The sequence below is a fragment of the Camelus ferus genome, chromosome 12, assembly GCF_009834535.1.
Source record: "Camelus ferus isolate YT-003-E chromosome 12, BCGSAC_Cfer_1.0, whole genome shotgun sequence".
NCBI classification, from domain to species: Eukaryota; Metazoa; Chordata; class Mammalia; order Artiodactyla; family Camelidae; genus Camelus; species Camelus ferus.
In genome coordinates this window covers 7,428,913-7,445,095 of record NC_045707.1, presented here as the reverse complement: position 1 = coordinate 7,445,095, position 16,183 = coordinate 7,428,913, and the positions used below count along the sequence as shown (strand labels likewise).

Here is a 16,183-nt window from a genome sequence, read left to right as displayed (position 1 = left end):
TGGCTGGAAACCAACATTTTATTGAGCTCTCCTCACCCCACAGAAATCTATTCCAGTAGATTTTTTTTGTCACGGGCATCACAGACACAGGGGTGTGACCAGCACTCCCCCTGCCGCCTGCTCCTTGACCCACCCACGAGAGGAAGGCTCCTTCTCAGGACAGGCAGACTGGGGCCAGGAGAGAGGGCGCGTTAACCAGTAACAGCCCCAGAGGTATAATGAATTCATCTCTCGTATACAAAAAGCTAGTATGATCCTCAGTCGTGTCCCAGCACTCAAGAGTTTAAATTAAAAAAAAAAGTCATCAGGAAATGTTAAAAAGACAACAAAACCAACAAGGCCACCTCCAGGGTGGTAGTCGAGGGGGAGGGGCCAGCCCTGCCCCCACACCAACGGGCAGCTGTCAGTGGGCGAGGCGGCACCCACAGCTGAGCAGCACCCCCAGCAGCAGGGACAGCACCATCTCGCGCCACGGGCCGGGGAATACCTGTGGGATGAAGGTCGTGACCAGTGAGGACCTCCAGTCTGCAGGAGGCCCACTCACTGCAACTCGCCTCCTGCACCTGCTCCATGGACACAAGGACCAGCCAGGCGCGGGTGAGAGCAGGTGGTGATGGGGAAGGCTGGGGGTACAGGGGCACCTCTCAGAACTGGAGGGGTCGAGGATGAGCTGGCCAGAAAGATGAGGAGCACAGGAAGGGCAGGTGAGGAAAGTGGCCCTGAGGACACCCCACAAGGGGCTGCTGGTCTGCCAGGAACTGGTGTGATAGAATGAACTGGTGTGAGGGGCTGGTGATGGGCTGGGCGGGAGGGGAGGGGAGTGGTCAGGAAACCGCCTGGGATAAGAAGCAATTCCTGGGAGAGGGGAAAGCACAGCACAGGTGCTCAAGGATTCAGGCATATGGTCTATAAGCCAGGAGTCTCACACCCAGAGGCCAGAGGTAGAAATGGGGGAAGCACGCAGGCAAGACAATAGGGAGTGGTGGGGCCTGTGGATCCGGAGAGGGTAGGCCCTATGGAGCAGCTGGTCCACAGCTGTCACAGCTTGTAGGAGTGGAAGTCAAGGCCATGAAATCTCAAGGCTTACCCTGCCCCTGCCGGCCAGAAAGTTCCGGAACCTTCTGTTCTCCCTAAGGTTAGTGAGAGCATACATAAAACTTCTATAAACATCTCTCAGGCCTGTCTGGTTGTAGGTGAAAAACAAGCTGGAAGACAAATGGGAGGGAAGCAGGGCCATTACTGCAGGAATAGGGGCCGAGAGCCTTTACTTTAGGTGACAACTGCAGGGAGAAGAGGGCCTGTCCCCTCCCACCCACTGCCACCCTGTCCCTTCCCTGGGTGCCTCCACCAATGGCGGCCTCTCTCCATTGACTGTTTCTGGTCCTAAGCTCATTTGAGTTCCCACCTACCCCACCCCCACCCCACAAGCTGGCAGACGGGTTTGGACTTGCGTCCCAGAGCTCGCCACAGGGCAGTGCTCGCTGCCCGCAGGCCCACAGAGGCAGGTCCAGGGGAGGAGGAGGAGCCTTGCTCTGAGAGGCCCAGGCTCCTCAAAAGGATGGGTTTCTCCTGGAGACAAAGAGACCAACATCCACCGTGGTCCCGGAGTGTGCGGTCTCTGTCCCCACCTGGGCAGTTCTGTGAGGTCCTGAGAACCTGCAGGGAAGCTGGCAGGTCAGGGCCGCTGCACCCAGCGCAGAAGGCTCCGCCTGCACAGCTGGGCCCGCAGCTCTACCTGGGCTCACTCAGTGCTTCCCGTCATTTTAAGTCAAGAGCCTTGTAGGGGCCCTGAGCTAGCAGGGGTTTGTCACCTGTATATGACCATCCAAGGCAGCTCAGCAAACTGGCATAGCACGAACCTCAGCTCCATGTCATCGGCAGTGGAGGCTAGCTGCGCGGCCAACTCGTGGAGGCTGTCACTGTGGGGAGACCACAGGGGAACTAGGGGAGTGGTGTGCTGGTGACCTACAGGCTCAAGTCGGGGAAGGGGTGGTGGGACGAGGTGGGGGCAGGGAACCCTCAAACTCCCCTCCTCTGGCTCCCATTTTGCTTCAGAAGAAGCCAATGAGGGCCCATCCACCGGTGGACTCCCTGGAGTACGGGTCCTGGACCGTGGGGACGGGGCTGCCAGGCAGGAGCCTGTCCCAGCCTCTCTTGTGGGAGAGCAGGGAGACATTCAGTGCATGTAACAGCAGTCAGCCTCCTGGATGCAGCCCTCCTTCCCCTCCCAGGACAATGAGCGCCCTGGAGAATCCCGGGAGAAGCCACCCACCTGGTGGGCTTGGTGGGAAAGGTGAGCAGTGAGGCGGGGGCCTCACACTACCCTCCTCGTGCGGAGGGACGCTGGGACCTATTCCTTGGTCTTCAATTCTGAAACCTCCGATGTCACCACCCCTTTTCAGAAAGGAGGGGCTACCTGGCCCCCCACTCACTGAATGAATCCTTGATGGAAATGGAGAGGTATGCACTCCCACCCAATCAAAAAGTCCAGCAGGCCCCTCCACACCCCAGGCCAGCTTCAGCCCTGCTCTCGGTGGGGCTGCCCACATTCCATCCCAGTGACCTGGCCGGGAATCCCCAGGCAGATAGGCCTCCCAGCGGCTAAGACTCTGAGCCCCTCCCAGCCTAGCACCGGCCACCTGCCCAGTCTAGGGGGCGGCGCACTAGAGGGCTGGCTGGCATTCAGGTGGGAGTTTGCGGTCAGGAAACACGCCCCGAGCTGAACGTCCCCTGCTGTCATCTACAAATGGAGCATGGAGGGGAAGGAGGCAGATTTTCAGGTCCCTCCAGCCCCCAAATCCTGATCAGCCCAAACCTTGAGTCCAGGACCTAATGGCTAAGAGATTCCTGAGGCCTAAAGCAGAAGGGAACCCTGGCGCTGGGAGAACCCCCTCTTCTCGGCCTGCACAGCCGGGGCCAGGAACTGCATCTCAAGTGGCCTCCTAGTTTTCTAACACTGAATCCATCTCTGCAGAGGCCTTGAGGTGATCGTGGTCATGAGGGCCGGGAGGCACCCAGTCTTAAGGCCATTTTGATGGCCAGTGCCCAGGGACTGGGAACATGCTGGGTGCTCTGGGGGTCCCTCTGTGAGCTGGTATCAGGGCACAGATCTCCCGCGCAGGGCACCTGCCTCCCTGACCACACCTGGGGAATTTCCACTCTGGAGCCCGGCCTGGAGAACCCAGAGATTCTTCCACCCAGCCCACAGCAGTCACTGGCCAGGAATGGGGGTGGGCAGGGCCCAGGGGCCACTGGAACCTACCGGTCAGGGGAGATCTCAGGATCGAACTCCAAGACATCAGTCACCGTCACGCCGGGAACCCCCACAACTTGCTCGTGCAGGGAGCCAGGGCCATGATTTTGCAGGAAGGTGTACAAAAAAAAGAGGTTCCTAGAGACAGGTCTTGCTTGAGACATTTCTTCTCTGGAGGAAAAAAGACACAGACTGGATGCCCAGAAGTATGTAATCTGGGGTCTCACTCACTAGTCACCTGTCCTCATCTCCCACCTTACCCTACCTCACCTCCACCCCAGGTCCCCCTGGCGTGCGTCCTGCTCTGTGCTGGCTGTGTGCCTTTGGCCAAGTCACCGTGCCTCTCTTTTCTCTGCCATACATCCCCAAAGTCAGGGATTTGATGATTCATAGGGGTCCTTGCCTTCTCTCTTGGTGTACAGATCTACGGCTGTAATACAGGCTCTCTTGGGATTCACCAGCACAAGAAGCCAGCTTCTAAAAATAAACCTAAAGAGGAAGTCATCCACAATCCCAGTTCCCACAGGGATATTGACAGTTTCTAAACACACACACATCACACAAATATTTTCAAAAATTTCAAGAACCTTTTTTTTTTTTTTTGGTCTTCTTAAGAGAATTTTATTTGTGTGGTTCTTACAAAGATTGTTGCAATATGATAACCTCCTTTCTGCAAGGCTCACCCCTCCACTCCCCTGGCTCCTTGCTGATAGAACTAGTTTTCTTTGGGGTGGCCCTAAATCGGTGTTCCTCTGAGCCCTGTTCCCACTTCCCCGGCATGCCTTGTAGCTAGTGGTGGGCATGTAACCCGGTTTTGGTCAATGAGGTCTCAAAGTCTGATGTGGGGGTTGAAAGGGAGCAGACAGACTTCTTCCTCCTTGCTGCCATCAACTTAGGAGTGAGGGTTGGAACTGCAGCAGCCATTTTATGCCACAGAAGTGTTGAGCACAAGGATATCAAATACAGAGCAGAGGTAGAGTTTGGCTTTTTGATGGCATTGTTGAACAGCCCAAAAAAATACTAAGTCACTGCCTGCCTAATTGCGTAAGGGAAAAAACCAATTTGTTCAAATCACCACTGAGTTTCTTGTTCCTCACAGCCAGTCTTCCTATTTACAACTATGAATTCTCACCTCAGTAAATGTTTACATCATGTGTGATAGCTGGGTAGGACTCCGACCTTGTTCACCATAATTTACCCCCACACTGTATCAAACAGCCTTAAGTCCAGAATATAACGAAGAACGTGGCATCTGTAAGGTATCGGTAGCCCCCTAGTAGGCTGTCTGAGGATTAAATGATTCTCCTTCAAGTACTCTGAGCAGAGCCTGGAACACGGAGGGAGCGGGCACTTAACTGTTCTGACCCCTGTACTTCAATCCATTATTCAATTAGTATTATTAACAATTGGCTTACACCCAAGCCTCCTGCTCCCACCTAGGCCAGGGTAGACCGACGTTCATCCCTGAAGAGGACTGCAGGCAGGATGCACACAGGCACCCTGTGGGGACATGGAGTAAATGAGCTTGCACTGGCCACGTGCTTCCAGCATTAAAAGGTGATGCCTGGAAATGCAGAGACAGGGCAGGGGCTCGTGGGCACACAAGTGAGTTTCCTGGATCCTCCAGGTGTCTCGGGGCGAGTCTAGACAGGTCACTCTCAACAATGCATCCACACTGCATGCGGAGATGGATGTGATGTCATCGAGGGCGCAGACAGGTATTTGGGGGTCTGGGGCACTCTGGCCTTTGAGAAAGGACACCACATAAGGACAACATTGTTCTAGAGAGAATAGGTGCCCAGAATTTATATCAAAGAGAGATGGCTGTCTCAGTCTCCTAGGAGGGCAACAGTTTTACATCTGTTCCAGATGAAAGCTCAACGTGAAAGGCAGTGCTCGCAGGAGCTGGGGCTGGAGAGATCAGACGTGTAAACACAGCCACAACGGCCACAAAAGAGCCCCGGCCTGACATATGCCACCCACACCTGTCAGGACAGCACCTTCCCCCGTGGGCTGAAGGGAGCTGTCAGGTCAGACCTGGTGGGTGGGGGGAGGGTGCCCCCCCCGCACCTGAGGCGGGGTGGGGGGAAGGGTGCTGCCACCTGCTGAGGGCACCTGCAGGCCCGACCCAGCGACACCCCCAAACCAGCAGGCCACATGCACATACAGGGGATTTTTCTAAGACCCCTAAAAGGCTGTTAACAACCTAAGACAGCCAGCACAGCTCTCACTCTGGGAGCACACATTTGTTCTAGGAAAGGCTGGGTATCAGTTAAAAGCTATGAGGTGACTCTAAATCCACCTGTGATGCAAAGCTGTTTGACAACACTTTAGAAAAAAAGTAGATGACAAAATCAGTGTGGTTTGAAACCATTTTTGTAGCCAGGGTTGACTCTCCTCCGTTCCGAGTTTAATCAGGGGTTGCTGAGCCAGGGTCACAAACCCTGCTCCCAGGTCCCCCGGGGTCACTGACAACACAGTGCGGGGGGGGGGGACCCCAACACAAAAGGTTAGACAACTTGAATTAACTTAAGTTAGATTTATATTGAGAAAATTGTCAACGTGTCTTAGGAAGTTAGACCAAGATACAAAAATCAATAGCTTTCTACAAGAAAACCAGAAAATACAGTAAACGATAAATACAATTGCAGACATATAAGGTTGGTCAGGAATGAATGTTAAGATGGCATGCTTAAAATCTTTCATGGAGAAAAATTTTAAACTCCATTAAAGGACTTAAAAGACCCAGATAAATGGAGACAGAGGTTGTAACATTGCATAGCTTGTAAGCCATGTGAACTTGAACTTGTGTTAGGCTGGCATTTAAGGAATTGTGACCAGGAGCTCAGGCTCCAGGCCCCAGGGTGTCTATGCAAATAGCCATTTCCCAGGGAAAGCTGCTCCAGCCCTCATTTACATCTGTCTCCCTGCTCCCTTACCCCTCCACAACCCTCCCACCCCACCCCCGTAAGGGGCTGTTCTCTTCCCAGAGATGGCTCCTGCTCCTGTTGAAACCCCTGCCTCCCCCACAGGCAAGAGGCCATAGGGGTACTTCTGGGCACATGGCTTGAGCCTCACCTTGACCTACTGTCCCAACATCCCTTGTTCCCCAGTAGTCATGCCTAGAATCCTTAGGTACCTTGGGTACCAAATGGGGTGAGGGGCCCCGAGTCCTACAGGGGCAGGTGCCTGAACAGGGACAGTGACTACTGGCAGCTTGGCCAAGCTGGGGTTGAGGCCCTCGCTGTGTCTGACCAGCTCCAGGGATGGGTGAGCAGTGGAGTGGTGCCCCTGCTACAGCCAGACTGAACTGTCTGGGGGCAGGATCTGTGTCTGCACCTTCATGTGGGTCCCCAGACCCCTCTGGACCTCCCTGAGCTGGCCTGGAATAGACACTAGACTCCCCTCTCCCTATGCTCATCTGAGCCCTGCACTGATGCTCCCAACAGGCAGGGGAAATCTTAGGTTAACGTCCTAACCCAACCACTCACTTGCAGTGAGATCTTGGGCAAGACCCTCAGTTTCCTTATCTGTTAAACAGGGATAATGGTCCCAAGCTAATAGGGTTCCTTTTCTAGGCAAGAACCCGCACTGCCTGTCTTACAATCCTGGCTGATGTTGGTATCTACTATTGTCAGGCACTGATTTCAGCCCTGCATGTGGATTAACTCTGAAGTGCTCACCACTTAACCCAGTGTCTAAGTCAGAGGAGTGAAGTAATCCAAGTCCTTAGCCCTCTTGCCCCTCCGCCAATGCAGAGATCCTGACTGGTATTAATGGAGAAGAATCAGCAGCCAGGCCTGGGCTGGCCTGAGATCTGAGTGAGTGAACAGTGTGGCCGGGCAGGCGGCAGGGCCCCTGCAGCAGCCTACCTGCTCTGGTCCCTCCCAGCTTCCCCTCCGCCCCAGTGCAGGGCCACCGCTGGTCCCTTCCTGTCTGGCCCCGCTCCTGCTGGGCTCTCCAATCTGATCTCCACACAACAGCCTCAGATCTGACCCTGCTACCACTCCACGTGCCCCAGTCCCCTCCGGGAGACATGCTGCACCACGATCAGGACCCTCTTCTACTCCTGGCCACCCCAGCCCTGCCACCCCGATCCTGGACCCTGTTCCCGCCACACTAACGAGCACACGTCCAGACACTGCCAGGCCTCTGAGCCTTTGTCTGAGCAGTGCCGCTGGCCACCCTCAGTCTCCTTTGACATCCCTGTTGGTCCCTGCTGGGTGTCCTTGGGTGAGTCAACCTCTGCCTCACTCCTTGATGAGGACACTAGCAACAAGCCCTTTGGCAGGACTCCTGTGAGGGCAGGGTGATAGATGCCGTGTTAATGTGTCTGACACTGTAAGCAGGTGACAAAACAGGAGCTGCCATTACTACTAATCTCTGCACAGAGCACTGAGGAGATAAATGTTTGTTGAATGACTAAGCAAAGGCAAGGACTGAGGTCGCTGCAGCTGCAGATCCAGGAACCTGGACTGGTTTCAAGCATCTATTTTTTTCCAGCAGATTTGCAAACCCTTCTTTGTAGTAGTTTAAAGCCCTTCTTTGGTGAAAGGCAGGCATAGCTAGCCCTGTGTCCCCACCCAGGCTGCAGCCCACACACGCCCTCCTACACACTCAGTGGAAATATCATTTAGGAACCTATTCTCCCTCAGGAGATCGAGATGCAAATCTAACCTTAGTGCGAAGGACACGCCCCCGCAGCCATGAGGACGCCTGCAGGGCTTGGAAGGGAGGGCAGGCTCTGGACCAGCCAGCCTGCAGTTTCAGTGGCTGTGCCTCTTCCACAGACACACTGGGATGGGCACAGCTGCCCTCTCCTTGGAGGATGGACCCTCAGTCGCCCCAAGCCCAGCCTTCCCTATGTCCCTGAACGCCTGGCAGCAAAGCAGGAACAGGCGATGTCACCTTTGGGGCCGCACCAGTGCCACCTGGTAAATGGAGTCTTGAGTGCGAGGCCAGTGGCTGCCGGGTGGACCCAGCTGGAAAGCCCTGGTCCCCAGTCTTTTCCTTCAGGGTTTCCCATCCACACACCACCCCCGTCCCAACCCATGAGCAGGTGATGCCCTGGTTTACATAGCACCCAGTGCTCCAAGCATCAAGCAGAAAAGCCGTGACTTCATCAGGACAGACCCAGATTCCAGTCCCAACTCTGCCACTGCTGTGTGACCAGGGCCAGTCGCCTAGCTCTGAGCCCAGCTCAGAGAGGGCTTCTCCTGCGCAGAAAGAACACAACCTCCAGGGCTGCTAGGAGAAGTCAAAGATACAACTGTCGCCCATTTTCTGCCACCAAGCACGGCTCCAAAGCTGGTTAAGAAATCAACAGACCCACAAGAGCGTGGGAAACAGCTAGTCCCTGATTCTCTGGGGGTCAATGTGACGACAGCTACCAACATCACAAATGTACACACACCCTTTGATCTCTCCAAGTGTGTCATACGTGTACGCCTGCGTGTACCTGGCAGGCGCCACTGTGCCAAGACCTTGAAGGGAGCTTGTTAACTGTGCTGCCACAGGTACGGACAGAAAAGACAAACTCCTCTATCTGCGCAGATCATCTCCTGGAAGAGAAAGGTGATCGGCAAAGAGGGGCAGGGGCGTCTCTGGGACAAAGGTGGAAGAGACATTTTACTGTGTATGCTTTTGTCTTCCTGAATTATCTGTTCATGCTGGTATCATCGATTCAAAAAATAAAGCCAAAGTAATTGTGTTTCAGGTTCATAGCTTGAATTTGTGGTCTGACATGGTGCTGTTTGTCTTAAAGGTCTATTTTAGGAACCAAGCACCCAACCTCTCCCAGCCTCACTCCCCGCCCCCGTGCCCACCCACTCCCTCCCCACCTGGCAGGGGAGGTACTACTTAGGAACCTGCAGGTGCCCAAAGCAGCTGGTTCGAGGTGGGCGGGGCTCACCTCCCTTAAGTGATGGAGAAATGACCTGGGGAAAAGGAGAGGAGAGAGGGAGAGGAAGGTATTTCAAGCAAAAAGAAAGTTGGAAATTCACCTGCAGGGGTGGAAGGGAGTTGCCCAGTAATTTGGAAAGTGGCAGCTTGGAATGGACACCCCCTCAGTCCCCACCGGCCCCACAGCCCTCTACCCAGCACAGGTGCTGGCCTGATCCACCTTGAACCAAGGTGCTGGCATGGCCACCCACTGGGCTGAGTAAGAGATCCAACCTCGGCTTGGCTGGTGTGGCCTCAGGCAAAGGCTGCCCTCTCTGGGCCTGTTCTTTAACGCTTAGTAACCCCACATCCTTTTTATTTGCATCTTCTGAACTCAGCATCTCTCAGGAGGGGATTTTTGCCCACTTACAGGGGACCTAGGAGGGCTAAGAATGGCAATTCAGAGCCTCTTGGCCATACAATCATGTTGCCCACCTCCAGGCTCCAAAAATACCCTGAGCCAGCAGTGTGGCTGATACACTCGGGAGAAAAGAAAACCAGGAAGGCAGCCTTGACAATGACAAAGAAGGTCTTGTTCTGAGGCCTGAATGGCCAGAGTTTTCACTGAATTCGACAGTGGATGGAACACATGGGGCCCTGCATGTAGGGCGGAGAAAGGGCCCAATAACTGGGCATCACCTCAGGCCCATGAGCACAGGACGTGCCTGTCCGGCACCAGGCACTCCACAGGTTTAATCCTATGGAGGGGCAACATTAGCCCCTTTTTACAGATGAGGAAACTGGGGGCTTCTCACACACACATTAAACCTGGCCTCAACTCTGGGATACACTCTTGGCCATAGTTAAGGGTCAAAGTTTGGTGAGAGTTGCTCAGGGCTGACTGGGCTCGGGTCCCCTGGGCCTCACGCAGGCCTGGCCCAATGAGCTCAGGAATGTCAGTGGAAAGAATGATGCAAAACCAGCACCTCCATCTCCTCCCCAAACCGACACCTGGGCAGGCTGGCCACCGCAAAAATGGAAGGAAGTGGGCCTCTGTGTAGCGACATGGAAAGAAGCCCTGGTTAGCTGTCCAGTGACAGAGCAAGATAAGGAACCTGCTGCGATGCTGTTTATGCAAACGTTTTCGTTTCACTGGTTACGCATTATTTATGAATGGAAACACTGTGCCAAGGGGCAATGGGCTGGGAGCACACCTGGGTTCTGATCCAGCTTGGCTGTGCCACTCTGGACAAATTCCTTAGCCCCTCTGGACCCCTAATTCTTCACTTGTAAAATAAACATGGTGGGGGAGGGTGTAGCTCAGTGGTAGAGTGCGTGCTTAGCATGCACGAGGTCCTGGGTTCAATTCCAGTACCTCCATTAAAAATAAGTAATAAATAAATAAATAAACCTAATTACACCCCCCAAAAGAACAAAACAAAAATAAACATTGGGGACAGATCCTTTTATGACTCTCTTGCTCGAATATCCATAAAAATACTCCGAACTATGGAGAAAGTTGTTACAGATTAATAGTCTACATTAATAATTACAGGTTAATAATAATTAATAATAATCTTATTAATAATGATAATTAAAAAATAAATTTGAAATTGGTTTTAAAAACAGTTTGCTGAGGTCTGAAAGTTTGTGTCCCGCCCCAAATTCCTCTGTTGAAAACGTAATGCCCCACGATGGAAAAGGTGGGGCCTCTGGGAGGCAATTATATCATGAGGGTTCTGCTAGTGGGGTAAGTGCTCTTGTAAATCAGGCCCAGGAAAGTCACTCCCCCATCCTCTACCGAGGATAGAGGAAGTCTGAGGTGCTCTGACCTTAGACTTCGAGTATCCAGAACTGTCTGTGGCTTATGAGCCACCCAGTCTGTGGTATTTTGTTAGAATACACAGTTCAATGAAGTGAAAAGAAAACAGGTGGGGGAAACAAGGTGAGGAAAACCTGGAAGGCTAGGTCGGAGGGGGGTTCCCAGACAACCAAGCCATTGTTGACACCCAGAAGGGAACCCCTGTGCTTCTCCATCACCATTAGAAAGAAGGGTGCCAAGATACGCCTGAATCTGCAGTTTGAAAGCATGAATTTCAAATAAATGCTGAAGAGGGTGTGGAGAAAAGGGAACCCTCCTACCCTGTTGCTGGGAATGTAAATTGGTGCAGCCATGATGGAAAACAGTACGGAGTTTCCTTAAAAAACTAATGGAGCTACCATATGATCCAGCAATCCCACTCCTGGGCACGTATCTGGAAAAAATGGAAACTCTAATTCAAAAAGATACATGGTGATGGTACTTCAATTAAAAAAAAATTTTTAAAAAGAAGGGAAAAAAAAGATACATGCACCCCAATGTTCCCAGCAGCACTACTTACAATAGCCAAGCATGGAAACAGCCCCAGTGCCCATGAACAGACGACTGGTTTAAGAAGACGTGATACATAAATGCGATGGAATATTACTCAGCCATAAAAAAGAATGAAATACTGCCACCTGCAGCAACATGGACAGGCCTAGTGACTGTATCATACTAAGTGAAGTAAGTCAGACCGGAAGACAAATATTACATGATATCACTTATGTATGGAATCTAAAAATAGTACAAATGAACTTATTTACAAAACAGAAACAGACTCACAGACATAGAAAACAAATTTATGATTACCAAAGGGGGAGGAATAAATTAGGAGTGTTGGATTAACAGATACAAACTATCTACTAAAATAAACAGGGACTTACTATATAGCACAGGAAACTACATTCAGTATCTTATAATAACCTATAGTGATAATGAATCAAAGAACATATATATATATTCTCATATATATATACACACATACCTGAATCACTTTGCTATACACCTGAAACTAACACAATATTATAAATCAACTGTACTTCAATTTAAAAAAAAACATGTATTTAAGTCCCTAAGAATTTAAGTAAAGGACTACACCCTGCTGGGCCCAGACACCGGGGCCTCAGAGAGACGTGGCCTTCGCGGTCCTTTCTTTCAGTTTTGGGTCTCCCTGCAGCGCTCTGAGAGGTCTCAACCACTCACCAGATCCTGACATGGACCCCTCCAGTTGGCAGCCTTGGGGGCTCTGATTTCCTCCCTGGGATAACCCTCAGCTCCCCAGTGGACTGACTCACCCAGGCCCTTTCACATCCTCAACCTCAACTTTACACCCTTCTTCTGTCCTCCCAAGGTTGGCGTGGGGGACCTGCTTCCTCGTCCAGGCCCAGCCCAGAATCCACCTCCTCGCCACCCTTCCCAGGACAGAATTAATTGCTCCTCATTTGCACTGTCGGAGCACCTTGGGTAAACAGACCTGGATGAGGCACTTAGCCCATTATGGTCTCATTAAATGTTTACCTGTCTGTCTGCCCCAGCTCAGAGCAGGACCCAGTGAACAGGGACAGCCTAGTGGGAAGCAGGCAGTACACTGCAAAACAGAACGAGGCAACTGGACTCACAGAACAAGCAACTTCTGGCTGGGGGGATCCTGGACTGGACAACCTCACTTTTAGAGAGGAGGCAGATGCTATGTGCATGGCATACAATCAGCACTCACTAACGGGAAGCTCTCGTTAGTTGGCACTGGCCTGCCGACCTTGTCAGAGCCGGGATTTCCGGATGCGTCATGGTCTGCACGTGGGAAATCCGGTGCATCTCTGCCCCGCCTCGACAAAGCCTCTTCTGGCTTCTGAGCCACAGACACAGTGACCCTTCCCAGACTGCCAGGTGGGTTGCCCTCTCAGACTCGGTGACCCGGTGTCTTCTCCCACCTCCAGAAAAACAGGTTTACCATGCAGCGCCTGGCAAGCCCAGAGGGTGTTTTGTGTTGTCACATCCTAATATTGACACTAGGAAAATCAGCTGCCCTTTCCAAGCCCGCCCCAGCGCCCTGACCACCAGGCTGGCCTCTCCTGCCTGCCTCAGGGCCAGCGAGGGACTCAGGCCGGGGACTTATTTGCTTACATTCTGTGTTTCTCCCAGGGCCTGGCCCCAACCAACCTGTGGCAGGACAAAGAGACCAGGGAATGGCGGCACATGTCCACTCCAGACCCACTGCAGGCTTCCTGGTGGCCGCCAACAACAAAACCCAAGCGTGCCGGGAACTTCCTTGAAACCCCTTGGAATTGTTCTGAGCCAAGAGAAAAACAGTCAGACTCTCGTGGGATCCACTATGTCCGCGGCAGGGGAAGCGAGAAGCCATTAATTGTCTACAAACTTAATGGGTTCACTAAAAACAGGATGCTTTCCAGGGAGAGGGGAAAATACCTCCGAGGTCAGGGTCAAGACCCACCGGTGGATGGAGCCCTTCACCGAGTACCCCCTTCCATTTACTAGAAGATTGGACGTGAGAAAATGGACTAACATTGCTTTCTGGATTCTTGGCAGCTCAGCTTTTACGCCTAATAAAACTTACAGTTAACATACATGCAACCCTCTCTCCAGCTTCCTCCCAGAGTGCCCACTAGGGATGCTCCGGTGAGTGTTTCTGCTCTCGTGGAGCTGCAGACTAGTATGAAGCACACTAAATGAGAACCAGTAATTTCTAGTCTTTAGTGTCCTAAAGACAAAATAAGGTCCTAAGCCAGAGGAACTGGTGGGAAGAGTGGGAGGGATGCGGCTTTCGATGAGGTAGTCAGGGAAGACTTCTCAGAGGAGGCAGCAACTGAGCTGAGATAGCAAAGGATGATGAGTGACATCCGCAAGGACTATGCTAAGTACATTACTCCATTTGTTTTAGGCCTCACACGCTCCCATGGAAGGTCTCACTGGATCCCTGGAGCTTGGAGAAATATTCCTGCTGAGATAGTTCCCACCAAAAAAAAAGACCACCTGGCAGCCATATTAGAAGGTGAATTAAGTATGTTCCCCACCCTGGAGGACATTCTGAAGCACTGCCTCAAAGCCCACACTCTGGAAGCCAGCTTTCCCAGACTCAGACATTTTAAACCAAAACCAAGCAAACACGTATAACCTGATGTTGGTAAGGCTGGAGAAGCACCAGCCAAATCAGTCAGTGCTGCCCTGTGACCTGGAGGTTAAGATGGTGGCAAGTCCCCAAATCCTGGAGTGAGAAGGGGAAACAAGACGGTGGGGAAGGGGCGAACACTGGAATCCAGGCCACTGAGGGAACAGGTGAAAAACAGTACCAGTGAACAGCCAGAATGTCCCCTCGTAAGGACTCATTCCAAGGGCAGGCCCAAAACAAGTAGAAACAAGGTTAAAGTGTTAACTCCAGGGAAGTCACTAACTGGCCACCAGCACTCGGGGAGGCGGTGTGCTCCCCCACACCTGGTCAGAAATCTCTTGGACCCAAACAGAGGCTGAGAGATGGAGAAGCCCATCTAAGACATCGCAGCTGGAAAGCGGCTGAGTGGAGAGGTTTGGCTTGGTTTCCAGAAAATGGCTCTGGGTTTTTAGTTAGACAGCCTGTATAATGTCTCCTGAATTAAGTCTCAGTTTCTCCGTCTGTAAAATGAGGCCTCGGATCCTTGGAGGGCGACCAGCAGATATCAGTCGTCTGTGCCCTCCCTCACATGGGAAAGATAAGGTGATGACAACGCCCCCTTCCTGGGGAGCTGGAGCGAAGCTTACGCAGAAAACCCCACCAAGGGCCCAGCCACGTAGGTGCTTGAAAAATGTTACAACAGCAGCAGCAAGAACAACAACATCATCCCCCCCGCCAGGGTGGCTCCTTCTAGTGAAAATTACAGTAACAATTAACGGTTTACTAAACGATTCGCACCCAAGAGACCCGAGCTCCTGGAAAAAGTGTGAGGAGCCCTCAGGCCCGCAGGGTGAGTCTTGGCCGCCCGGGGCTGGCGGCGGGACCCCTCGCGGTCACCGGATGGAACGCGCCCGGCGGCCACTCCAGCGCTGCGGCGGCCGGCGGTCCCCCCAGGTTTACAAAACCAAGCCCGACGCCTTCCCCGCGGGGCGCACCTGCTCGGGGCGCGGGCAGACGGAGCGCGGCCGCGCCCGCCGCGCGCGCAGTTCCTGTTCCGGACTTCCCCGCGTCCCGCAGCCAGGCCGTCTCCCGCCCTTCGCAGGTGCGCGGCGCCGGGGCGCCCCGGGGCCGGCGGGGACCCGTGCCGACGCCATCTTCCTTTTTTGGTGCCCGCGCGGCTGTGCCGTCGCGGCCCTGGGCTGGCGGGGTCCGCACGGCCGGGGAGGACGTGGGACCGCCGCCCCGGAGGCTGCGCAGGAGGGAGGAGGAGGGCGATGGGACGTCTGGTGCCCCGGGCGCGGCGAAAAGGGGCCGCCCCATTGCACAGATGCGGAGACTGAGGCCCGCAGGGGCCGCGGCTGGCACGGCTGCCAACGGGGAACTGGAGCTCCCGCCAGCGACGGGGTGTTTCGGAGCCGGGGTCCCGAGACATCGCCTGCAAATAACGTATCTGGGCGAGAAAAACCTGGGCACGGGACCCCACTTTCCCGCAGCTCGGCGCCCAGGGCAGCCCCCGGGCGCTTACCTGCCGGGTTCGGGCTGGGTGGAGGGGCGGGCCGCAGCCGAGTTAGGGTCACGGCAGGGGCGGCAGGGCTCGGACTCACCTCGCGTAGGTGGTGGCGGTGGCGGTAGCGGTGGTGGCGGTGGTGGCGACGCCCGGAGCGCTGGAACCGAGAGGCGTATTGTCTGCAGCCAGCGGCCCGCGCGCGCGACCATATAAACCGCCCCGCCCCGCCCTGGCCCGCCCCCAGGGGCCGCCTCCCCACCCGATAGCACCGACTCCGGCGGGTCCGAATGGCAACAGAACTGCTACAAGTGTGATCTGTTTTCTTGTTTACTGTCTCTCTGCCTTCTGGGGTCTGCAAGTTTGTTTTGTCGCGTGCGCTGTTTTCCCAGCACAGGCGTGCACACAGTAGGCTCTGGGGAATACTTGTGGATGAATCCACTGGCTGCATTTGGATGTATAATCCCGGATCTTTACATGGATTGCCTCACTCTGTCCTCAAAGAAGTCCTAAGGGCTTGGTGTTTTTTTCATGCCCATTTTACCCATGAGGAAACTGAGGCTTGGAGAGGACGGAATG

The 16,183-nt window shown here is 53.7% G+C and overlaps 1 protein-coding gene across 1 annotated transcript; it reads right to left on the bottom strand.

Moving 5' to 3' along the window:
• BIK (BCL2 interacting killer) lies at positions 1–15,807 on the bottom strand. The gene is made up of 6 exons (XM_032492380.1): positions 15,705–15,807; positions 15,096–15,349; positions 3,263–3,424; positions 1,812–1,919; positions 1,088–1,205; positions 1–487 (listed from the first exon to the last, which is right to left on the bottom strand). The coding sequence occupies exons 3-6, from the start codon at positions 3,415–3,417 to the stop codon at positions 404–406; spliced, it is 465 nt and encodes a 154-aa protein (XP_032348271.1). The 5' UTR covers positions 3,418–3,424; positions 15,096–15,349; positions 15,705–15,807; the 3' UTR covers positions 1–403.
• Positions 15,808–16,183: the final 376 nt, after the last annotated feature.